General features: G+C 45.0%; 1 protein-coding gene across 1 annotated transcript; it reads right to left on the bottom strand.

Annotated features, from left to right (window-relative positions):
• Positions 1 to 387: 387 nt before the first annotated feature.
• get4 (guided entry of tail-anchored proteins factor 4) lies at positions 388 to 25,510 on the bottom strand. The gene is made up of 9 exons (XM_083786857.1): positions 25,215 to 25,510; positions 21,675 to 21,753; positions 20,426 to 20,507; positions 20,116 to 20,265; positions 19,360 to 19,498; positions 13,529 to 13,669; positions 7,996 to 8,071; positions 7,538 to 7,610; positions 388 to 3,555 (listed from the first exon to the last, which is right to left on the bottom strand). The coding sequence occupies exons 1-9, from the start codon at positions 25,382 to 25,384 to the stop codon at positions 3,464 to 3,466; spliced, it is 1,002 nt and encodes a 333-aa protein (XP_083642983.1). The 5' UTR covers positions 25,385 to 25,510; the 3' UTR covers positions 388 to 3,463.
• Positions 25,511 to 25,512: the final 2 nt, after the last annotated feature.

Genomic DNA, 25,512 nt, shown 5'->3' with positions numbered 1-25,512 from the left:
ATTCTTGAGACAATGTTGCCAAATATCTGCATTGTTGGAGAAGGAATTCCATCCCAAACCCTCAGCCCTATATGTACTGTACATTATGACATCATGCGTGAATGTGCTCCCATCATGGCTTCATGGCTAGGGCTTCATCACAGTTAGTTGACTCGCTCTCATTAAGAGCAAGGAATAAAACGAAACCCCATTAGAGTTACAAGCCCTGTAAAAGAGGCCATTTTAGGAACCCCCCTCCTCGAGGAACCATGAGGCCCCCTCGAGGTCCCCTCGAGCCCACTTTGAGAGCCACTGAAATACAGCAAGGCTTTGCTGTCCCCCCACTTCACCTGAGTTCACCCAAAAGAAAGAAAACTAAAGAAAAGGAAATAAAGACAGACATTCCCAGACGTTTTGGTGTGTGCGTTGTTGTAAATACAAAGTTGTCTGTGTTAGACTGAAGGACAAGTTTCTACCAAAAAAAACCAAAAAAAACAAAACACCTAAATATTGGTAACACTCCTCAATACAAAGACGACGCACCTGTGCGCTGAGGCGGTTCCGTCACGCTGTAATTGGTTGGCATAGTCATTCGTCACGCTCGGCTCCGATGACGTTATGAACCAAAAGCAAAGAACTTAATATAACCCTTTACAGTGGCATTATTTTGGCATATTAATTAACTAAAGGCAAAGTACTTTAAGTACACAAAATTACTCAGCAATTCATGAAAACCTTGGTTAAAAAAAAATGTACTTTCAGTGGTGTAACTACACACGTACAGAATGTGCATATTTGTGTCCTTATGTTGTGTTTTTTACACACCTGAAAATACACTTTTGTTTTTGTTTTTATTGTATACTTAAACAATACTGTTCCATGTCAAAATACACTAAAGTAAGACCACGGCAAAGTCAAACTATAAGAGCAGCATTTTAGATTTGGAAATCAAAGTTAATTTAAAAAAGGAAGGAGGCTCCTGAAACAGGAGGCAATCTAAACCAATGGTTCCCAAACATTTTCATGTCAAGGACCCCCAAATTGACACTTATATCATGCCCGCGGACCCCCATTTGCAAAAGACATGCCAGGGACTTTTACGGCTCAACCATTGTAATGGACTGAGGACCCTCAGTTTGACATGCAATATTCTACGGACCCCCATTTAATGGCATTTCTCTCTCCGAGACCCCAATTTATATTGTAAAATCAATTGAACTCTGAGTTACAGACCAATAAGGGCCCATTTGGTTCCAAACTATCATTTTGCTGGGGACCCCCTGGAACTGCCTCAAGGACCCAGCTTTGGGAACCACCGATTTAAACGGAGCAGAATGCATGCTGTATACATTCCCCGACACACACACACACACACACACGCACCCTCCAGTTGTATGAAAAGACACTATGTCAGTAACAGTATCTTGTACTGTACGCTGTTCTTACATTATACAATCAGCAGAAGCGGGGTTCAAAAAAATAATACTCACACTCCCTGCTGAAAGGGGAAGGGTTCCTCGGTAGAAAAGGAACAGCCCGAGTGGAATAGTACGAGAGTGGCTACACTAGCGTTGACTCCCATTGTATAACAATGGAATGCGGACGTGCTCATTCTGTCTCAATGGGATAATAGTTCCAATGTTTGGAACTATAGACGATAGGCGCCCACTTTGCGGCGAGATCAAAACGTGTCGCCACTCTCTTACTAGATTTCTCTGGGAGAGTACAGCGTAGTGACGGCTGAGCCACAATAGAGCAGGGCGACTGAGCGCTATACAAAAGGTGCAAGGCTTCACGTCTGCTGCCCCTGCATGTAAGCACAGTGACACTTAAAAGTTGTTCTCGCAAAACAAAAAGGAAGAAATTAGTACTCGTGCTGAGAGAATAACTTTACGGTCGTCCTGTCCTGGTGTTGGGATACATCGAGTTACTCCGGGCCTATGGGAAAGCACTTAAAACAAATAAAATAATAAAATAAACGATATGGTTCAGGTGGATTTTTTTTTCTTTTTTTTTTCGCCGTGTTGTTTAGCCTTTGCAAGTGCAAAATGCTATGTCATCATTTAAAAACTTTGGAATAAAGCAACTTGTACAGTGTACACAGTTAAATTACAATACAAATGGATCCAAATGTATATCTGTAAGTTTCAATTTGTACACTGAGGATTTGGCTGTGTATTTATTTAATTGTCGACATAAATTATGTCCACCCCAACACGTACTACTCATACTGTATTGTACTTTACTGGGTGGTCTTCGGAGTTAAGCCCATTTAGACCTGAAGACACGCCTGTGTCACATTAGCTTTTAACCACTGTAACCACCATTTTAAACTTTAGCCGTTGAAAAATAGCAGATCTACAAGCTCATAGCGTGGCACAGAGTGCCGTGCTACGAGCGTGTAGATCTGTAGATTTAAAACTCAAATCTTTACTTCATGGGGGGGGTCCCTGGAAAAACCTATTTTCAGATGGGGGTCGGTGGACAATTACATCATATTTGTGGGGTCCTTGACATGAAATATTGAGCACCACTGATTTAGAAACATACGGTATTTCAGAAAAGTGTCAGGATTTAGAAGATTTCTTTTAATTTATTTTGACGTCAGGCCTAAATGGGTTAACAACCAACACCTCCACTCACAACAAGGGGGAGGAAAGCGTGCCTGAATTGCAGCTTGCATCATAAAACACATTTGTTTTGTTTAGGTTGATTCTTTGTCCTAAGAGTCAAGCAGAAAATAAAAGGAAGAAATGTAAAGACTTTTTTTTTCTTTCATCCAGGTCACTTATAAACCAAAATGCCCTACACGCACACACACGCGCACACACACAGAGAATGAGAGAACATCCCCCCAAACCACCCACCGTCCAAAACAAAAGAATATATAATATTAACTCCGTAGTTATTCTAATAGTCATCATCATCATCATCATCATCATCATTGAAGAGGAAGAGTTTGGCGCGGTCAGTCCAGGCAGTGCTGAGAGAGAGAGGGGGGTGCTTAATGGCCCGGTCTGATGTTTGTTCTGGTTTCTGACTGGTTGGTTGGGTGGGTGGTTGGGTGGGTGGGTGTGCGGGAGCAAGGTTAATTAAATAAGGTTAGGAAGCGAAGACCGCATGGTGGACTCCATGTTGCTCCCTGGAAGGAAAGAAACATGGGCAATTGAGACCAAGGAAGCTGACCGCGGAAGTGTTGGCTGCCTATAGCCCATTGCGCATGTTTCTTTCCTTCCAGGGAGCAACATGGAGTCCACCGTACGGTCTTCGCTTCCTGTACTCATTTAATAGTCCTTGGGTGGGAGGAGGAGGAGGGGGAAGGGCACAGGGTGGGTGGGGTGAAGGTCAAAGTTCGAGATGGTAGGCAGCAGGAGGGTGTGGGGGGGGGGGGGGTGTAGAGGAAAACAGCACGCCCTCTATAAGACAAGGACCCCCCCCCTCTCCCTCACAGAGGAGGTGTTGGGGGAGTCGACCTCCTCTCCTCTCAGTCCAGCTCTATGGGGCTGCTGTCCTCCTGTGCCTCCTCGCCCCCCTCCTCTTCCTCACCCGAACCCATGAGGCTGTTCAGCAGGTTACCTGGCAATCACACGCACAGATTAGATACAGGTGTGAGAGCACAGACATTAACAACACATTTCACGCCATACCCGTCTTTAAGACGGGTTCAAACTAAATCACTCGTCTGCCACGCCCGTAAATGTACGGGTTACGACGCCTCTTACGGCAGCCGCCTATTAGCCTGGTTAATAAACCAGACCGAATCAGCCGTTGGCAAAAATAAATTGCCTGCCGGCGGATTTCGGTCTGGAGAGGCTCAATTGTACGCCCATTTCCTACACCAGAGAATGTGGGCGGCCAATCGGGACACGGTATGCAATATGGGCGGGCTTTGGTACAGTGACTTTCAATGCTTGAGACCTTTGACTGACAGTAGCTCTGACCAATTGCGTCAAAGAGAAAATGTTTCCCTGGAAATGAAATCCAAGCTGAGCCTCCCCAGACTAATATCCCGCGGTCCGTGCGATATTAGTCTGGTTTATTAACCAGGCTAGCCGCCTATGGCCTGAAACGGCATCCATTTTGAAACGAACGAGAGAAAACAAAAGCAGTTGAAAAACGGTCATACGATCTCCATAGTCTTATAATGGCAGCGATCTTTAGCTCGGAATTAATCCTCAGATTTGGTGACATGAGATAAAGTATGCTCTTAACCAGGCCTTTTAGGGGCAAGGCCACTTGGCCTTTAGTGTGGTCAACGTTTTGAGGGCACAAGGCCGAGTGCCAGGGCATGAAGGCCATCAATTAAAACAAAGATTAAGTCCCCGGTAATTCATTTAATTTATTTATAAATATTTTAGAGTAAAGGTTAAGGATGATTACATTTGTTTTATTTCAAGACGTACATTGGTTCAGAACAGTATTAAATAAATAATCACAGCTTTAACCCATTTCGGGCGGGAACCCAATTTGGTGTTAGCACTATGTTATGCTTTAGCTATTGAAAAATAGCAGATCTACAAGCTCATAGCACGCCACGAGCTTGTAGGTCTGCTATTTTTGAAAAAAATCGAAGAACGACTGACATAGAAACATAGCTTTTTCAGAAAACTGTCGGGATGTAGAAGACATTTTTAGAATCTGATCTCAGGTCAAAATGGGTTAAAAAACAAAATATAAGTAGCTACTGTTGTAAAATATTGTAAACATTGTCTGTAACATGGGGTCCCAGTCCAGAGATGAAAATAATGAAATGGCCTAGGACCCTGTTTCACCCTAGGCTAATTCATATACATTTAATTTGGGGGTCCTTGAAATGGCTGAGGAGGATCACTGGGCTAAACTGTGAGTTAATTAAAAAAAGAAATACAATGACAGACAGCCTACATTCATTTGTATATCCCCGTTTTCCGTTCTGCCTTGTTTGTTTTTGTTCTGCTCACTGCACTACTGTATTATATTGTCACAACTGTGTGATATGTTCCTTGTTTTTAACCCATTCTGACCGGGCACCCATTTTGGTGTTAGCATCATGTTATGCTTTAGCCATTGAAACATAGCAGATCTACAAGCTCATAGCGCGAGTAGAATCTGATCTCAGGTCAGAATGGGTTAATCAGACCAGTGTGTGTCCGGCGGAAACCTCGTATGAATCTGATCGCAGGTCAGAATGGGTTAAGGCTAGACTGGCATATGGCATTGTAGAGAGGTTAGTGTAGGGTGGCCACCTGCAAGACCTCAGAAAGGAGGACACCCCCCCCCCCCCCTCCCAGATATTATTATTATTATTTCTACTACTATTGTACTTCACAGTGCTTTTTATTTTTTATTAAGCTTAAGCAGATACAGGCTATGGGGAAAATACATTCAAAGAGCCTATCAATGATCTGCAGCTACTCAGTCAGGCGTACAGTATGTGTAAACTGAATGTTGGATGAATGACAGGCCTTGAGCTTTGTGGGATTACAGTCTCATACTGAGGAGGTGTTTGTTTAGCCTCCCTTTCTTTATGACGTCGAGTTCCTTGCTCCATTGCTCATTAAATGTAGTTTTTCATTTCGGCATATTTGGTTTATTTATCTCTGCATTAACTATCCTAAAGTGATTGTGAGAGCACACATTCCACAACAAACAAACTGACCGTCCCACTGGCAGTGTTGCCAGGTTTTGGAGAGAGAACCAAGCAACCATGTCTATGAAAACAAGCCTGACTAGGCTATTATATAAAACAAGCCTAAAGTCACTTATAATTAAGCGGACATGGCAACAATCCGAACGTCTGAACTCTCCTCTCTCTTTTTAAGACAGAGGGAGTGTGGCCGGCTCGCTGCGGAGCTGAGCAGCGCTGCGGAGATTTTAATACCCAGACGACGTAAATGACAGTTATGACACAAGCACTGTATATCACAAAAAAAACGGACAATTATGTGTCCGTCCAGAGGTTGAGGTGGGAGGACAGGTGGGTCTAAAACCGGACTGTCCGGCGTGAAACCAGACGTCTGGCCACCCTAGGTTAGTGACAGATGAGATCTCTCCATTGTGGGGCTGCAGGACTGAGGACTCTGGAGATAAGTCAACACAAAGTGTAAAATGCATTTGTACAATTGTGTGCTAATGAACATTTACCACGTTATGTCCGCATTGATACAGAAATGAATGATTATTAAGCGAGCGACGCGTGGTGTACAGTGAGAGCACTAGCTTTAGCGTTTGGCTAGCGATATTAGCCGTGGCCAGCGTTGGCTGTTTAAAAAACAATTTACTCTGTCAACTAACGTAGCAGACGATAGCGTGGTAAATGGTGGAGGAGTCCTGCAGTCTATGCTGTTGCGTGGTGTTGTTTTGCGAGTTTATATGTCCATGAAGACGAGTCACGTTGGTCTTAACACACGGGCTCTGTGTGAGAATAATCTTGAAGCAGAGTGTCAGTGAGTGAGAGCTGCGTGTGCTCTAGTAGGAGGAGGAGAGAGGAGGCAAAGTAACGCAAAATAATCAAACCACTTGGAAAATGGCAACGCAAACTACAACAATACAGACAATAAAGGTCTGCGTGAGACGTTTGGGGAAGGTTACCGTAATGACTGGAAAATTGCGCAGAGGAAAAAAACTGAACTAAATGAACTGCTGTGGGCGCCGGTCGGGGCACATGGGCACCGCAGCCACTGTGGCCGTCTCGTCTGGGCATGTAATCTTTCGAGGGGCACACACACGGCCAAAGAGAGGGGCAACGACGGCCATGACCGGATCGTCGTTTTCGCATGTCGGTCCAATATGGTGTGTCGGATAAGCGTGCGCCGCAACCCCAATCAATACACTGCCCCTCGCTGCCACCCTTAGATCTCCATATATGGAGCTGACCTGTTCTGACATTCCATATGTTGATCTGTCCCCCCCCCCCCCCATGCCAAAGCGCCAGCGCACACGCAGCAGTCTGCCGTCACCCAGGCGGACGCGTGAAGGACGAGGTCGCTTCTCGCCCTCAGGGCGTCTTACTGGTCATTATCCCATTCTGACCTGAGATCAGATTCATACGAGGTTTCCGCCGGACACACACTGGTCTGATGAACCCATTCTGACCTGAGATCAGATTCTAGTCAGAGTCGTTCTTCGATTTTTCAAAAAATAGCAGACCTACAAGCTCGTATCGCGCCACTCGGTGGCGCGATATGAGCTTGTAGATCTGCTATTTTTCAATAGCTAAAGCATAACATGATGCCAACACCAAAATGGGTTCCCGTTCAGAATGGGTTAAACTGCTGTACATCGTTCATCACTGTCCTTGTTAATTGTGATTTGGACTCACACTATATATTCCAAGTGCTTGGCGTGGATGGCCCTTAGCTTTTGACATGCTCTGTACAGATTGTTGTGATGCTGTGATTGGCCTTGTATCCAAAGCACCACGACACCGTTAGCCACCAAGAACATGCAACATTTCGAGAGAAATAACCCACGCATGCGGTTTTTGCAACATGTCACGTGTGAAGCAAAACTTCACGTATGCACGGTACACACAAGCTTGAACACACGCACGCACACACACACACATAAACGCACTCACCTAGCAATCCACCATATGATGAGGACTGTTTGGGTGGAACTCCGAAGAACACCTGTCCTATCCTGTCCAAATACTGAGGACAGACACAACAATGACACATCACACACACATTGGAAAATTATACCACAAAATTGTTCACATTAATGATTTTACAACTGCATTTCCTGAACAAAGCGGATGTATTTTCTGCAGGGCCAGGCAAGGCAACAGATTTTCAAAAGTCACACACATTTCCAGCATTAATTTGTCATGGTAAAAAAAAAAAAAAAAAAAAAAATAATTGGGTTAAATTATTACACAGTAAAGAAAGACCTCAGTGTTAATGTATCCATTTGTAACTCTAGAGTGTACAAATGGAATCAAATGGACCACTGCGGGTTCCTTTGGTTCCAATTGTAGTTGGTAGTACACTCTTAAATTTACTGTACACACCATAACTAATAATAATAAAGTCTCACCTCATTATACATAGGGTCCCTCTTCAAAGAGGGCTGATACTGCTCACACAGCACTGTGAAGACTGTTAGTTTCCCCCTAGGAGAGACAAGACGCATGAAACCTCATAAATTTAGTCTCTTGAATAGTTTATTTAGTTTTAGTCACATTTTAGTCACCTGGAATGGCCGCCATCGTCTCCGGATTATTATGCCTCGATGCCGTCGTCATTTGCTGAAAATGGCAGATCTACAAGCGACGCGTTGTGGGCTTGTAGATCGGCTATTTTCAGCATGCAACTTGTTGTAAAATGACTTATACTGGATCCTTTGTCCACTAGTCCCTCCCTAACATTTTAGTCTAGTTTTTATTTGTTGACGAAATTGTCAGTACATTAACACATTCTGTACGTAGGATGTCTGGAAACGTCATAAGGATCCCGAAATATTAGTACCATTGACGTGTGAGGACGTCCTAGCGACGTCCCAGCGACGCGGGGCGAGATAAGAATATTCCGAATTTTTCCTTTTTTTTTTTGGCATTTCGCTTTTCGCTTTCCGTATGCTAACGCTCAGTGCAATTATTAGCTTGTCATTGACTCCCATGTTAGCGCGCCGGAAAGAATGACTCGTATCTCCTAATCCAGGGCGCTCTCCGTGGTGATGAATGGATCGATATGCTGGCGCTTCATTTCTGCTCCTCATCCGTCTCTCCCGCAAAATATGACCACTTTTTGGAGCGTAAAAAAATATATTAAGATGATCGGGGATCTGAGGTCTCTTTGTAAAGTCAACTTTTTTAGGAAAGTGTTTCCGGTTCATGGCTTTCAGAGTAAAAGCGATCAGACAACTCTGGCACCCCGGAGCTTCTTTTTTGATGCAGTTCCTGTACTAAATGAGGTGGTTGCACGTTTTTCGGAAAACGATGCCTGAGGAAGGTCAGTAGACCGAAAGCTTGCTAAATAAATACATTGATTGTGTGCAGATCTGAGCTTCCCTTTATTTATTGTCTCCACCAGGCCGAAGGCCTAGGGGGAGAGTATGTTTTGCACTCCGTCCGTGTGTGTGTGTGTGTGTGTCCGTCCGTCCGTCCGTCCGTGTGTGTGTGTGTCCGTGAGCAGCTAATCTCGGCCACCGTTAACCCGGTCGATGCCAAATTTTCCACACACACTCCCTGGATGCCAACGATGAACCTCTGCCCCAAACTTTCCAGAACGGCCTGTTATAGCGCCACCAGGAGGCCGCTTTGTGCAAAACAAGTTTTTGCACAGTACACCTACAGATTTTGTCCAAACATCACGCAAATTGGTACACAGTCTCTCTAGAGCCATTCAACCAAACCGGTCTTTCATATTTCCAGAACGGCCTGTTATAGCGCCACCAGGAGGCCGCTCCAGGAGGCCGCTTTGTGCAAAACAGGTTTTTGCACAGTACACCTACAGATTTTGTCCAAACATCACGCAAATTGGTACACAGTCTCTCTAGAGCCATTCAACGAAACCAGTCTTTCAGATTTCCAGAACGGCCTGTTATAGCGCCACCAGGAGGCCGCTTTGTGCAAAACAAGTTTTTGCACAGTACACCTACAGATTTTGTCCAAACATCACGCAAATTGGTACACAGTCTCTCTAGAGCCATTCAACGAAACCAGTCTTTCAGATTTCCAGAACGGCCTGTTATAGCGCCACCAGGAGGCCGCTTTGTGCAAAACAAGTTTTTGCACAGTACACTTACAGATTTTGTCCAAACATCTCGCAAATTCGTACACAGTCTCTCTAGAGCCATTCAACGAAACCGGTCTTTCAGATTTCCAGAACGGCCTGTTATAGCGCCACCAGGAGGCCGCTCCAGGAGGCCGCTTTGTGCAAAACAGGTTTTTGCACAGTACACCTACAGATTTTGTCCAAACATCACGCAAATTGGTACACAGTCTCTCTAGAGCCATTCAACGAAACCAGTCTTTCAGATTTCCAGAACAGCCTGTTATAGCGCCACCAGGAGGCCGCTTTGTGCAAAACAAGTTTTTGCACAGTACACCTACAGATTTTGTCCAAACATCACGCAAATTGGTACACAGTCTCTCTAGAGCCATTCAACGAAACCAGTCTTTCAGATTTCCAGAACGGCCTGTTATAGCGCCACCAGGAGGCCGCTTTGTGCAAAACAAGTTTTTGCACAGTACACCTACAGATTCTGTCCAAACATCACGCAAATTGGTACACAGTCTCTCTACAGCCATCCAACGAAACCAGTCTTTCAGATTTCTCAGACTCCATCCTGATTGGTTAAGATTGGCTTCCAAAGTGCACAGGAGTGCTCAGTTTAAAAAATGCTTCAAATCATGAACACATCGCGTGATTTCCGTGAAATTGTGCACCCACATTCCCACTAGGCCGAGGACGAAATGCCACATGAACAATTTCAACTCAGCCTCAAGGTGGCGCTATAACTGGCCGAAAACTGTTTTTACCTCTAACTGCACGGATCTGTGGATAACTTTGTATGCCAACTCCCTAGAGGCCAAGGAAAAACCTTTGCCTGGAATTCTTCACATCTGCTCATCCTGGTGGAGACCTGTGCCCAGTAGGGCACTTTTTCTAGTTTTATTATGTTCCCTTTGTGGCTCCAGCACCTCACTTAAGTTTTTTTTTTACAGCGGATGAGCGGTGGTTCTTTTTACATTTTTGTCGGAAAACAACCGACGGAGAAACGCAGCTAAAAATCCGCTCCGTGTGCAGAGACCTTAAGTCACTTCAAACACTACATAAGCATAATACCGTAATTTCCGGACTATAAGCCGCACCTGAATATAAGCCGCACCAGCCAAATTGAGGGAAAATCCCATATACAAGCCGCACCGGACTATAAGCCGCACCAGACTATAAGCCGCAGCTACGTTAGCTCAGAGCCTTAGATGGCTCTGCGTTAGCTGTAAAAATCCATAGATTAGCCGCACCGTTGTATAAGCCGCAGGGTTCAAATCATGGGTAAAAAGCCGCGGCTTATAGTCCGGAAATTACGGTACATGAGTAGTCTTAGAGAATAGTCAAAACTATTCATGAAGTGCATGAAATGCCACCGGTTGCCTGGCTGGATGTGCCTTTTAAAACCGTCCGGGGCCAGCAGAACACAACAAGCATTTGCCCGTTGGGCGGGTGCCAGTGACAATACGGTAATGAAAATACGGTAATGCCTTGAAAGTAAACTTCCACACCGTTTCCCTGCTGTGTTTCGTAAAGATTTCTGTGAAAAAAACCCATAAGGTTTTGGATCACAGGCAGAGCCGTCTGCTGTGGCTCTGCCCCGCGGACATCAGCGCACTGGGCTACACACGGTTCACTGCTTGCTTGCTCGATACACGCTCTTAAACGCTCTAAAAGCGTGTACGGGAACCCCTTTTGGTGTTTTAATACTTTTGCTATTGAAAAACAGCAGATCTACAAGCTCATAGAGTGCCAACGCTACGAGCTTGTAGTTCTGCTATTTTTTAAATATCGTGAAAATGCGCCGCAATTCTTTGAATATATATTCTTTCAGAGCGGGGGGGGGGACGGTGGGGGACGGTGTCCGTGGCCAAATACAGATAATTCTGAGGGTCCTTGACATGGAAAAGGTTGAGAACCACTCGCATAGAAACATAGGTTTTTCAGAAAACTGTTGGGATAAACATCAGGTATGGATCGTCTCTTTATCGTCTCCATGAATAGGCGAACAAAGCTTCCCGAGGGCGAGTGACACCGACTGCATTCCAGAGGTCCTCGTGATGTTTCTGAATGGCCGTCGGCGTGGTTCTAAAATGCCAATAATAGAACGCCGTGAGCTTATAGATGGGCATTTTCACCGGTGTGTAACCACAGCAATTCATTATGATACACTTCAGGGTCTAAATCAGCCTGTGCTGCAGAACCCATTAGCTGCAGCAGGAATTCAGCCTACACGGTATTATATGTACTTGCTATTTATGCCAGCTTAACCCATTCTGACCTGAGATCAGATTCATACGAGGTTTCCGCCGGACACACACTGGTCTGATGAACCCATTCTGACCCGAGATCAGATTCTAAAAATGTCAGTCGCTCTTCGATTTTTCAAAAATAGCAGACCTACAAGCTCGTATCGCGCCACTCGGTGGCGCGATATGAGCTTGTAGATCTGCTATTTTTAAATAGCTAAAGCATAACATGATGCTGACACCAAAATGGGTGCCCGGTCAGAATGGGATAAATAGTACCAATTCAGGTCTAACAGTGCCGTATAGGCAGTGTTGTTTTTGGCAGCAAATTTCTATTTTAGTTTTAGTCACAGTCTCTTGAATAGTTTTCACTTAGTTTTAAGTCACATTTCAGTGAGTCACCTGGAATGTGTTAGTGTTAGTCGACTAAATGTCATGAGATTTGACTAAAATGTGTTTTGGTGGGCCTTTGATGCCGTCGTAATGACTGATTTTACACTTGCTGAAAATAGCCGATCTACAAGCTCACAGCATGCAAACAAGTGTAAAATTACTTATATACTGGATCTCTTGTCCACCATTCCCTTCCTTTTTTGCACTAGGTATGTTTGGGTGGTTTATGTATTATTTATATGCTGTGTGAGTCACTGTGTACCTATTGTCTTCTATTAATGTCTTCTAGTAATGTATGTACATTCATGCATGCAGCAGTGCGGGTCTTTGGGTCCAAGACACATCTCTCCTACAAAATAAAGTAACCTTGACCTCTAGACATGCTGTCAAACGCTCTTGTTGCACCAGTACAGGATCCCAGCCACAACAGACCGGACCCCTTTAACTCTGAGCAGCGATGGTGTGATGCTCTCATGAAACGTCTGCTTTAAAGTCCTTTTTTGAGCACCAAGCTACTTTTCATTCATCACATTTTGTTTGCGTTAGTCGTTTTGGAATATATGAAACGGACCGTTTTGCATCTGTTCGGGGCTCCGTCTTATTTGCATGCTTTAGAGTGCGAGATTCTTGACTCCGGCAGACCTTCAGTATCCATCCAGTTGCCCATCCGATCCTAAAGCTCCCTTCCAGACCACTTTTTACTTATGGACTAGCAGATCGATTCTCTCACAAAAGGCATTGTACAAGATGGAGTGTGAAAGCGAGAAGGTCACATTTAACCAAATACCATTTTCAAGAGGAACTTAACCCATTCTGACCGGGCACCCATTTTGGTGTCAGCATCATGTTATGCTTTAGCTATTTAAAAATAGCAGATCTACAAGCTCATATCGCGCCACCGAGTGTCGCGATACGAGCTTGTAGGTCTGCTATTTTTGAAAAGAATCGAAGAACGACTGACATTTTTAGAATTTGATCTCAGGTCAGAATGGGTTCATCAGACCAGTGTGTGTCCAGTGGAAACCTTGTATGAATATGATCTCAGGTCAGAATGGGTTACAATTCTAAATGCATTTCTTGAGGGAACAAATAATAAATCAGGTCGGCAATGGTAAAGTAGATATTTAGATAATAAACAAAACATAACAAGAATCTGTAAAAATCTACAGGAGGGTTCTTTGTGAAAGTGGCAGATGGCCGCCGGCCCCTCACCCGTCCACAGCCAGCAGGAGAAACCAGATGAAGTTGAGGAGAGGTTGAACGAACGGGGGACCCTTCTCTATGGACGGATGCTTCTCTGTGTACGTCTCGAACACCGTGGAAGCACTGCTCTTGTTCTTCAGACACAGAAACCTGTGGGTGGAGGAGAGGAGAGGAGGAGGTCAGGAGTCAGACACAGAAACCTATGGGTGGAGGAGAGGACAGGACAGGAGGTCAGGAGTCAGACACAGAAACCTATGGGTGGAGGAGAGGAGAGGACAGGAGGTCAGGAGTCAGACACAGAAACCTGTGGGTGGAGGAGAGGACAGGACAGGAGGTCAGGAGTCAGACACAGAAACCTGTGGGTGGAGGAGAGGACAGGACAGGAGGTCAGGAGTCAGACACAGAAACCTATGGGTGGAGGAGAGGAGAGGAGGAGGTCAGGAGTCAGACACAGAAACCTGTGGGTGGAGGAGAGGAGAGGAGGAGGTCAGGAGTCAAGACACAGAAACCTGTGGGTGGAGGAGACAGGACAGGACAGGAGGTCAGGAGTGAGGGATGGACAGGGGAGGGTGAAGGTGAAAGGAACAGGGGTTGGTGGAAAAAAATGGTAAAGGGTGCATTTATATAGCGCCTTTATCCAAGGCGCTTTACATAGATTGTGTATGTGTATTGTCCCATTCTCCCATTCACACATCCATACACCGATGGTGGCAGAAACCATGCAAGGCACAAACCAGCAAGCACACTTCGACACTAGTTCAAACTGGCAACCTTGTGGTTGCCAGTCTACCACTGAGCCACGACCACCACCGCCGGAAAGAGAACGGGGGGGGGGGGGCATGAAAGATAAAAGAGAGGACAGAGAGAGCCAAAGAGAAAAACACCAAAGAGAAAAAACGAAATTAAGATTGCAGATAAAAAGAGGAAGAGACAGAATAGTCAAAGAGGACGTGACGGATAAAAGAGGATATAATAGACAAGAGAGAGAATGGCAAAGGTTGTGAAAGCGGTGTGGGACAGAGCAGCAGAGATCAGACACCATGAAGATACTGCTGACAGGCACAGAACTGATCCACAAACAGACCTACAGTCTGTGTGTGTGTGTGTGTGTGTGTGTGTGCGAGAATGCTCTTGTAAAGGGACTTTCATTCAAACCTGAAGGGCAAACGGTACAATATAAATGAATATATCGCCACCCAGACACTTGTCGTTCTCAGGAGCAACACGCCTGACGGCGGTTGGATTACAGTATACAAGGGCAACGATGAAAGGCCAGTGCGATCATTACATGAGCAAAGCTTTGTCGGAGAGGAACACTCCCTCTGCATCCTGCAGGGACTCCCAGACAGATCCATTGGCTCAATATCTTAACCGTTCCCCGAAGCTGTGAAGGTTACCAACGGAATGGAGTTCCTCACAATGCAAGGTCACTCTCGGTGACAGTTCAGTGCAGGGTTTGGACCATAGACTGTAAAAAATATGGACAAAGCGTTCCCCGGGTCTAACATGGACGTAAAATGAAGCCTGTTATTCCTGCACTGTAAGTCGCCATCTTTCTAGATCCGTTTGGGCCCAGCTGGCCATTGGTTGGCTCCGTTTGGGCCCAGCTGGCTATTGGCTGCCCAGACATCGAGGCGGGACTTCCCCCTTTCTTCTCCGTTGGTTTTTATTTTGACTCGAGTGGGTGGGGAATCCCGTTCATAGACTGTAACGGTAGCCACGTCCCTCAGAACATACGCGACTTTATGGTCATTTATTTTATAAATGGGACCATAATTTTCCAAAAAGAATATTATGACATTAGAAATGAGACTTTAAACTAGTGACTGGAAGCAGAAAGTATTCATGACCATGTTTATTAAGGTAATACAGTCTAGGTGAAGTTGGGCCCAAATACATGGACTTCTATGGGGCTATGGGTTTTTTTGGGTCCAGTGACAGCGCCACAATAGGCCATTATATGAACTTTCAGGAGTTTCAGGCTTCACAAAATATCTGTCTGACTGCCCCCCTGGTTTGGACCTTCAGCTGAGCTGATTGGTCTGTTGTATAAACCCCCCAGTTAAGGATATAATATTTGCCCTGATAATAATTGAGCGCTGAAGTCCTGACGTCACTCGCTCATCCCCTGGTTCATGGAAGTCATTTCTCTATGGAGAATAACATTGGGTCATCTTAGAATAGTCTCATATAAGCATTGTGGTCCAAAAATGAACTAGCTGTCTCGGCGTTATTGTCAGGGAGGTGTCTCAGTATCGTCAGTCCCTCATACTATTATGATAGTCTGTTTCTAGCGAAAATGTAACTAATTCAGTTGCAGTAACATTAGCGTTTTCTCTCAGTCAGTTGATTCTAGGGATGTGTAAATGTGTCCAAAATGAAAATCGATTTGTATAATTCAATATTAACGATTAATCGATGAATAGTTTTTTTGGGAACCCTACAAATTTTTATGAACCCTACAAATAAAAAAATATTCTTCCCCCCAACCCCAAGGGGTACCTAAGTCAAAAAGGTTTGGGAAACCCTGATGTAGATGATTAACAATAAAAAAAACAAAAACAAAAAACGATTATCGATTATTAATTTTCATAATCGATTTCGGGTCCTATTAACGATAATCGATTAATCGGACCCATCCCTAGTTGATTCTTCATATCCATATGAGTGAAACGGCCGGGATGACATTTTTTCAAACACATCTAAAATCCCCCTATGGGGATTACAATGCAAATAAAAAGTACATGAACCCGAGGATTTGCGCCCTCTACCGATCAGACTTCAGTGCTCTACACCAGTATTGGAATATCCCCATTGCAGTGGGCAGTCTTCCCACTAACCTTTCATACTGATTCCATTTAGCTGAAACAGACACTAGAAATATGAAAGCTGAGAGGTGGACAAATTAAATAACATATTCAATCAAACAACGTAGGAGAGAGTGAGTACGTCGTAGTAAGTCAGCAGAGGGAAACGCTGTGGGAGAGACTCAGCAGAGAAGGCTCTGGTGGGATCTGATCCCAGGTCAGCACGTACTGTAGGTAGGTATATTCCAGACTAGAGGTTAACACATTTAGACCTCTGTGACATCTGTGTCACCTTATAGCTTTTAACCACTTTAACCATCATTTTAAACTTATTTTAAACTTTAGCTGTTGAAAAATAGCAGATCTACAAGCTTGCGAGCTTGTAGTAGGGCTGGGCGATATGACAAAATCTCATATCACGATATAGAATTTATTTTATCACGATAACGATATACTCACGATATAGAATATTTTTTACGATACCTATTTTTTTTATCTAAAAGAATAAAATTTTGTTCAGGTCGAGTACTTTACTGTACTTGTACTGTACTGTACTGTACTGTACTGTACTGTACAAGCTCTCCTCCCTGGCCTCTGTCTGTGTTAGGCTGCACAACAGTGACACTTGTTGGTGACAATAGTTATGCTATTTCCGTGCTCGGATACAGGGACAGGGACACACATAGCTGTCTATAATGGTTGCACCACTCAAAAAACTATTAAATTCACATTATCCAGTCTAATTATATGAATATAATACTGATGCCCTTCCCATGCACAGACAGGCCCAAAGCAAGTACAAAATATTACAAAATAAAATGTATATAATAATAATTAGAGGCTGAACTCAATTGTTCAGCCTCTGTAGACATTTTTAAAGCACAGCTCAAGACCCACTTCTACAACATTGCTTTTAATTGATCTTTTATTTTTTGTTATTCATGTCCTCACTGTATTGCATTACTGCTTGTTTTTTAATGTCGTTGCCTTGCTTTTCTTTTTTTCTCCATTGCTCTGTAAAGCACTTTGAGAGCTGCATTTCATGTCATGAAAGGTGCTATACAAATAACGTTTTATTAGTATTATTAATAATTATTATTATTATTATGACAATTAAAAAGAAAAAAGAAAGAAATAAGACACAGAAGTACAGGCCTGTGTCTGCATTAAATTGGCTTAAGGAAAAAATAAATATCTCATGTCACAGTTTGTCACTACAGTTGTTTCAGTTCATTTAAGCTCTGTATAGGGAATCAACATGTTCTGTTGTAGTTATAGTTTAGTTTGTTAAAGACGTTGGGCAGCTTAACGATGTTTAATTGACTACAGGCGATAGAGTGAGAGAGAACGCGATCTTGTCGTCAACTCTCCATGCCCATGGAGAGTGCGTATATGGGAGTCTGGGACGAGTGGGGCTTTTTCTTTTCCTTTTTTTTGATGATCACAACAAAGTCAGCGTCTTGTGTTGTTGTTGTAAGCTGTTGCTGAATTAAGGACTTTTCAAATGGAATAATTTATTTGGAACAATAAAACAAGACAGAGACACGCAGCAGGAGGACTGCACAGGTAAGAGGAACGTCTTGGAAGAAGTTTGCAGTGCACCCGACGACGGACAAGCTTATTGTTCAACTGTGTAAAACATGCGTGGCTCACGCAATTTATCAATTTGACCCAACATGAAACCTGCATTTATAACAGTGAATGACCGGTTACTTTAGGGCGCGTTCGGAAATAGCGCACTAGGCGGACTGTGCATTGTGCAATGCAAACTGATAGATGAGTTCGCTCTGGTGTGGTATTTCCGAACGTGCCCCTTACACCGCTCTGAATCTCGTCAGCCATCATCTCCCTTCATGTAATCAAAACCACTTCCATATCCATACAATGGAAGACGTTGCCCCTCTTTTAGGTGCAAGCACCACCTCGGCTTGTGTTGTGGTCGTGTTGGCCTGCTTAGAGTATATAATAGAGAAGACATCCGAAAGGTGTTCGCTCACTGTTTTCAGTGCGCGCGGTGGGCTGCTGGGCATGCCGTATATAAGCGCTGTGACGTAAAATACTGCCGTAAAGCGAAACGGCGATATAAGCGATATAGCTTTTTTTTCGTGATAGACATTTTCTATCGAAAATACGATATATATCGTCATATCGCCCAGCCCTAGCTTGTAGGTCTGCTATTTTTGAAATTTTTGAAAAAGAAAATAATAATCAGAAAACTGATTGAACCTGATTTGGAAGACATTTGTAGAATCTGGTCTGAGGTCTCAATGGGTTTTAACTACACAATTAACAGACCAACCAAGCAACAAGCATCTGTACGGGGCATTACCAAGTGTAACAGAGGAGATAGCAGTGAGGAGGATGAGACTAGCTGGCCACTGTACGGGGCATTACCAAGTGTAACAGAGAAGATAGCAGTGAGGAGGATGACACTAGCTGACCACTGTACGGGGCATTACCAAGTGTAACAGAGGAGATAGCAGTGAGGAGGATGACACTAGCTGGCCACTGTACGGGGCATTACCAAGTGTAACAGAGGAGATAGCAGTGAGGAGGATGAGACTAGCTGGCCACTGTACGGGGCATTACCAAGTGTAACAGAGGAGATAGCAGTGAGGAGGATGAGACTAGCTGGCCACTGTACAGGGCATTACCAAGTGTAACAGAGGAGATAGCAGTGAGGAGGATGAGACTAGCTGGCCACTGTACAGGGCATTACCAAGTGTAACAGAGAAGATAGCAGTGAGGAGGATGACACTAGCTGGCCACTGCCACAGACACCAAGAACTCCCAGACACAAAAAGCTTGTACTGTGGGAACCAACACACGGGCATCGATGGAGAGGACGCCCCGCACCTACTTATGTGGACGCACTAAAGAAAGAAGCTGGTGCAGAAAGCACCAAATGAGCTGGCCAGATGTATAGAGAACCGAGATGACTGGAGACGCCGATGAAGGGCTCGTCTGAGGACGACATGTAGAGAGAGAGAGAGAGAGAGAGAGAGAGAGACCAGGAAGCAGTGGCTGACTTACTGTAGGACGGCTTGCACCACAAACATGTCCACCTCAGTCCTGAAGCCTCTCGCCGCAGAGTACTCCACCAACATCTGGGCACAGCCCTCCCCGTCCGACGAGTGGAGGAAGTGGTAGCGAGACTCGCTGTAGTTTTGCTCTGGAATTAAGATTTGTTTTGAATTAATACCATCTCGATTGACTATTAAGTATCAATACAGAGCTTCCCCTTTTTTTTGAGGGGCGCTATAGCCCCTCCTAATATTCAGCCATTAGTGATTCTCGTCTTAGACAATTATTAATTTACGCCATGTGTCTGAGCAAATCGACATGTTGAGTGATGATGATATAGGAGCCCCCTCACTCCTATGCCCAGCTTTGTGTGTTTGTGTGTACCCCATAGCGATGGTTTGATTGGCTGAGCAATATATGTGTACCCCATAGCGATGGTTTGATTGGCTGAGCACGGAATGTGATGTATGATGATGTATAATGCTAATGCACTGCAGCCACATTGGAAAAAAAGGCTGTTCTCTTCCTTACTTCTTTCATACTGTAGGAGTTACCGATGATACTTAAGCAATATTACACGAGAGGGTGTGGGTTAACGTGATTATTGCCACGACAGTGATGCGGTCAGGAACGAGACGAAGTCGAGTTCCGCAAGCATCACTGAAGTAGCAATAATCACGTTAAACCACACCCTCGAGTTACCCTTAAAACTAAGAAAATCATTGGAAGAGCCTGTGTATTGTGAGTTGAAAAACGCAACCATACCTTTCCACAAGGTGACAGCCATCAGCTGGTGGAATTTGGGGTGGCCCAGCTTGCTCGAACCGCCCGTCGACCATTTGAGGGCTCTGGACACAAATGCTACTCTCTCTGGGGAGTTGGGGTCCGTCAAGCTGAATAACTTAGCCAGATGTTCTGCACGCACACACACACACACACACACACACACACACACACACACACACACACACACACACACACACACACACACACACACACACACACACGTCAGTGACTGCAACCGCACAGAGCTTTCTGATAGCAAGGCGGGGGAGGAGGGAGGGAAATCGCTCACCTATGATTTCCTCTTCGACTTTTGTCTCCGATTTCTCCAATGACTCTAGTACCAGCATGGAGAGATCGGCTGCACTGTTTTGCTATGGAAGAACATGGGCAGGCGAACAGAATTAGTAAAAAATTCATGTACTAGGGGTTGAAAAGAGAAGTCCAGATCATTCCATCTACCGCATGCAAAAGGTCAATCAATGCGTAGTATGGAATAATGAACCGTGTGCACAAAGTCAATTATTTTGACCCCTTTTTTTTTTTTCCCTCGCAATTTAGTCATAACCAGACAGTGGCCTCGTAGTTAGAGTGTCCGCCCTGAAACTGGGAGGTCGTGGTTCGATCCCCGGCCGGGTCATACCGAAGACTCTAAAAATGGGAGCCAATGCCTCCCTGCTTGGCAATCGGCATCAATGGGTTGGATTGGGGGGTGGCTCAAATCAACTAATCAAAATGCTTCCCGAGTGCGGCGCGGCTGCGGCTCACCGCTCCTTGGCTGTGGCTCACCGCTCCAAGAGATGGGTCAAAGGCGGAGAAATGTGTTCACTGCGGTAACGTGTGAGAAGAAATCGTACAACTTTGACAACGTCAATAAATCCCCCCCGAAACGCACCCTACTCCCCATTCCCTATACCTGCCAGTATAGGGCGTTCCCATCGCACTCATCCCGTTCAACGTAGGAGTCGCTAGCACAGCAACAAATTAGACCCCTCCCTGCTCACTCCTTTCCCCTAAACACAGCGGGTTGTGTTCCTACAGACAATCAGTCAAGCCGGCTGCACTGCAGTGTATACTAAGCCCCCGGCTAGTCTCTTCGGGGCTGGACAGGTATCCCTGCACCACCTCCAATATCATGGTGATCACACACACAGTATAGTGGTTGAACTTGATGATGCTTGAACTTGAAGTGCTCCTAACTCCTAACTATTCTACGATAGTTTAAAATATGCGTCTCTGGTGCTGCGTTCACACGGGGCAGATTAAACGATACGGTCTACCATTCATTTTCAATGGAAGCCAGCGACACGAAGAAACATCTGGCGTTTATAGCTGCTGCAAAAGCCACAAAAAAGTTCCGTGCTAAGATGATGTCTCTAACAAAAGCGTCTATAAAAAAAAGCTATTATTAAAGCTTTACAAGGATGTTGTCCAGGTTGAAAAGTTAATGAATCTGCCAGCGCGAACGCAGCATTGTACTTGAATTTAGAATGACACCACAGTGAACAAGTCAGTGCCAGTAGCTGACACACCACGTGTACCTGGTTATAGCTGAAGAATAGTATTGCACCGTTGTACATCAGCTCTCTGGCCTCTGCATGCTTGGCCTGTGACATATACCTGTGTGGGAGGAGGGACAGGTATGCATGTGTCAGTATTTGAGGAAGCTACAGGATAGCATTGAAGTTTTACCACCATGCACAGAGTCGAGCTGGATTCATCGTGTACACATTTAACAAACAAGAGAGGAAATAAGTCACATTGCTGCGTTCATTTAATTATACAACCCAGGTGCTACATACTGAGACATTCTTTCTCGGGTTTCCTATGGTCTCTCTCTCTCTCCTACACCATCTCCCTCTTAGCTTTACGAGTAGGGTCTGTTTCTCAGCATTCCTACGCTACGCTGTGTCTCCTACACCGCCTCACTCTCAGCTTTTCACCTGTGCGTCCCTCCTCTCAGCTTCCTGTCTGTCTCTCCGACAGTCTCTATCTCAGCTTTCCTACTGTCAGTCTCTCCTACACTGTCTCACTCTCAACTTTCCTACTCTGTCTCTCCTACACTAGCCTCGGAAACCCAGCTCCTGCACTGTCTCCCTGTAAACCTTCCTACCGTCTGTCTGATCTACTCTGTCTCCATTTCTGGTTCCTAGTTCCTACTATCAGTCTCTCCTGCACTGTCTCACTCAACTTTCCTATACTGTCTGTCTCTTCTGCACTGTCTCCCTGTCAACTTTCCTACTGTCGCTCTGCTGTCTGCCTGTCAGCTGGCCAGTCTGTCTCTCCTACACGGTATCCCTGTCAGTGATTGAAAGTATTTAGTAACAGTTTGCAGAATTACAGTACATGTCAAGCACAATTCAATACAAAAACTGTCAACTGTGAGCGGACGATCCAATAAAGCATTACACTTGTTTACAAGAGGGTCCACCTCTTTCAATTGATCATAACATTTAGAGACGTACAAATACAAATACACTTCTATAAAGCCAAAAACAGGAAATCATCATAGAGGGGGTAAATAACAGGAGAAAAAACATACAGTGAAGGAGACAAAGGGTGGGGGGGAGAATTCAGATTTTACGGGGGCCAGTTTCGAATTGCAGCCATCCGTAGGTGCCCTTTGAGAGTGGTTTTGAAGGAGTCAAGGGATTTGCATGTCTTAATGACTGTTGGTAGGGCATTCCACATTTTAGTGGCATAGGAGCGAAATTAATGTAGTCCCTTGTTTGTACCGAATCTGGGTTGCACATGGTTAGTTGAACTGTTGTGGGTGTGGACTTCGTTGACATAAAGGAAGCATTTATACAGGTACAGGTACATGGGTATCTTGGTGGTGTATCGAATATTGTGGACCAGACCCATTGCAAGATGCTGTACTCAGTCGTCAACCCTAAGCCATTCCAGCCTGTCAAAGTGGGCAGGGGTGAGGTGGGTTCAGGGAGTGAGGCCAAGTAGTAGCCTGACCAGTTTGTTTTGGGAAGTCTGGAGCCTTGTCAACTGTCCTACTGTCAGTCTCTCCTATACTGTCTCTCTCTCAGCTGTCCTACTGTCTGTCTCTCCTACACTGTCTCTCTCTCAGCTGTCCTACTGTCTGTCTCTCCTACACTGTCTCCCTCTCAGCTGTCCTACTGTCTGTCTCTCCTACACTGTCTGTCTCTCAGCATGTGCTACTGTCTGTCTCTCCTACACTGTCTCCCTCTCAGCTGTCCTACTGTCTGTCTCTCCTACACTGTCTCCCTCTCAGCTGTCCTACTGTCTGTCTCTCCTACACTGTCTCCCCGTCAGTTGGCCAGTCTGTCTCTCCTACACTGTCTCCCTCTCAGCTGTCCTACTGTCTGTCTACTACACTGTCTCCCTCTCAGCTGTCCTGTCTGTCTCTCCTACACTGTCTCCATCTCAGCTGTCCTGTCTGTCTCTCCTACACTGCCTCCCTGTCAGCTGGACAGCCTGTCCCTCCTACACTTGTCTCTCGGCTTCCATACCGTCTGTCTGTCTCACATTGTCTTGTCTGACTGTGGCCTTCTCTTAATAGTCAGACATTACATTTATACATAAAACCTTTCCAGTAAAAACTCATAAAGCTGTCTTTGCAAGCCTCAGTCTGACGCTAAAACCACGTAGCTAGTTAGCCACCTAGCTACTGCTAGCGGTGCCATTATGTGACATTAAAACACATGACGCACACAAACTACTAGCCAATAAGAAACACGGAGGCGCCCTGGTTGGGCGGGCTCCCGTCGCCGCGCCGCCAATGACAAACGAGCAACGGTGGAAGCACGTTTGACAGGCAGAAAGATCTGGAAGGAAGGAACACACAGGGCAGTGTTGCCATGTCAGCTTATTATAAGCGACGTTGGGCGTGTTTTTCCTGTAAAGTTGCTTGTAAATATTGTTTGCGGTTTTTGGGGCTTTTTCCTAAAGTACAGTAGTTTATTTATTTGGGCTTGTTTCCTAATGTCGTTTAAACCAGTGATTCTCACATGTTCATGTCAAGGACACCCCCCTGAGCCCAGATTAATGTATTTGTCACAGGAACACCCCCATACAAGATTACTGTTGTTACAATGTTTCATAAAGAATATTCCACAATTTGTTAATTTTTTTTCTTCCATGATAGTTTTGAAAATAGCCTAGTGCAGTGGTTCCCAAAGTGGGGGCCGGGTACCCCCTGGGGTCCTTGGGGGAGTTTCAGGGGGTCCCCAGCTAAATGATAGTTTGGAACCAAAAGGACCCTTGTGGGTCTGTAACTCTGAGAGTGTACAAATGGAACCAAATGGACCCCGATAACTTTGAGTGTGTACAAATGGAACCAAATGGACCCTAACGGCCCTGGGTCCATTGTACACTCTCAATAATTAAATTAACATTGATTTTACAATATAAATTGGGGGTCCCAGAGATATAAATGCCATTAAATGGGGTCCGTAGACTAATGGATGTCAAACTGGGGGGTCCTTGAAATTAAACTGGTTGACAATCACTACTAGAGCTATACAAATCTAAATCTGGGGGCCAATTAGTGCCAAATTGGGGGTCATTGACATGAAAAAGTTTGGGGACCACTGGCCTAGTGCAGTGAACATGGTGGACCCTCTTGTAACAAGTGTAATGCTTAATTGGGTCGTCCACTCACAGTTAACAGTCTTTGTATTGAGTTTGTGCTTGAAATGTACTGTAATTCTGCAAACTGTTACATCATGATCAGGCTGAGAATCTGAGCCATCTGTTTTTTGATGAATTGAACAATGTGGACCCTGTTGTAAACAAGTGTAATGCTTAATTGGGTCGTCCACTCACAGTTAACAGTCTTTGTATTGAGTTTGTGCTTAAAATGTACTGTAAATTCTACAAACTGTTAATAAATATTTCAATCAATCAAAAAAAAAAAACACTCTGCTACACTTGCTTTTGGGCTCGTTTTCATAGACCCGGTTGCTTATTTCTCTCTCGCAAACAAAACATGGCAACACTGCACACAGGCAGACAAGAGGAGGCCCGCCTGGCTAGTGGCTAACACACACACAGATGATTATAAACTTGAACACAGAAGAGACAGTTTGTTGTTGTTTCTTCCTCACCTAAAGAACAGCGTCCTGTACATCTGGTGCGCCTCGTAGTAGTCTCCCTTCTCCACGCTGGCGCGCAGCTTGCCTTCCACCCGCTGTACGCCGCCGCGGTTCCTGGCGGCGCTGCTGGCCGTGGTGGTGGTGGCGGGGGAGCAGCGGAGGGCCTCCTGCTCCGACGACATGGTTGTTTGTTCTGTCTGCCTGCTAGCTCTGGTGCTCTGCCTCTCTGGTCTGGCTGCTCTGCCTCTGCCCAGTAGCAGCACGATGCGATGCGCTGCTCCGTTCACACACAACACCTCAACACGCCCCT

This window comes from Protomyctophum parallelum (assembly GCF_964188405.1).
Source record: "Protomyctophum parallelum genome assembly, chromosome: 17".
NCBI lineage: Eukaryota > Metazoa > Chordata > Actinopteri > Myctophiformes > Myctophidae > Protomyctophum > Protomyctophum parallelum.
This window is presented reverse-complemented; position numbering and strand designations above follow the sequence as displayed.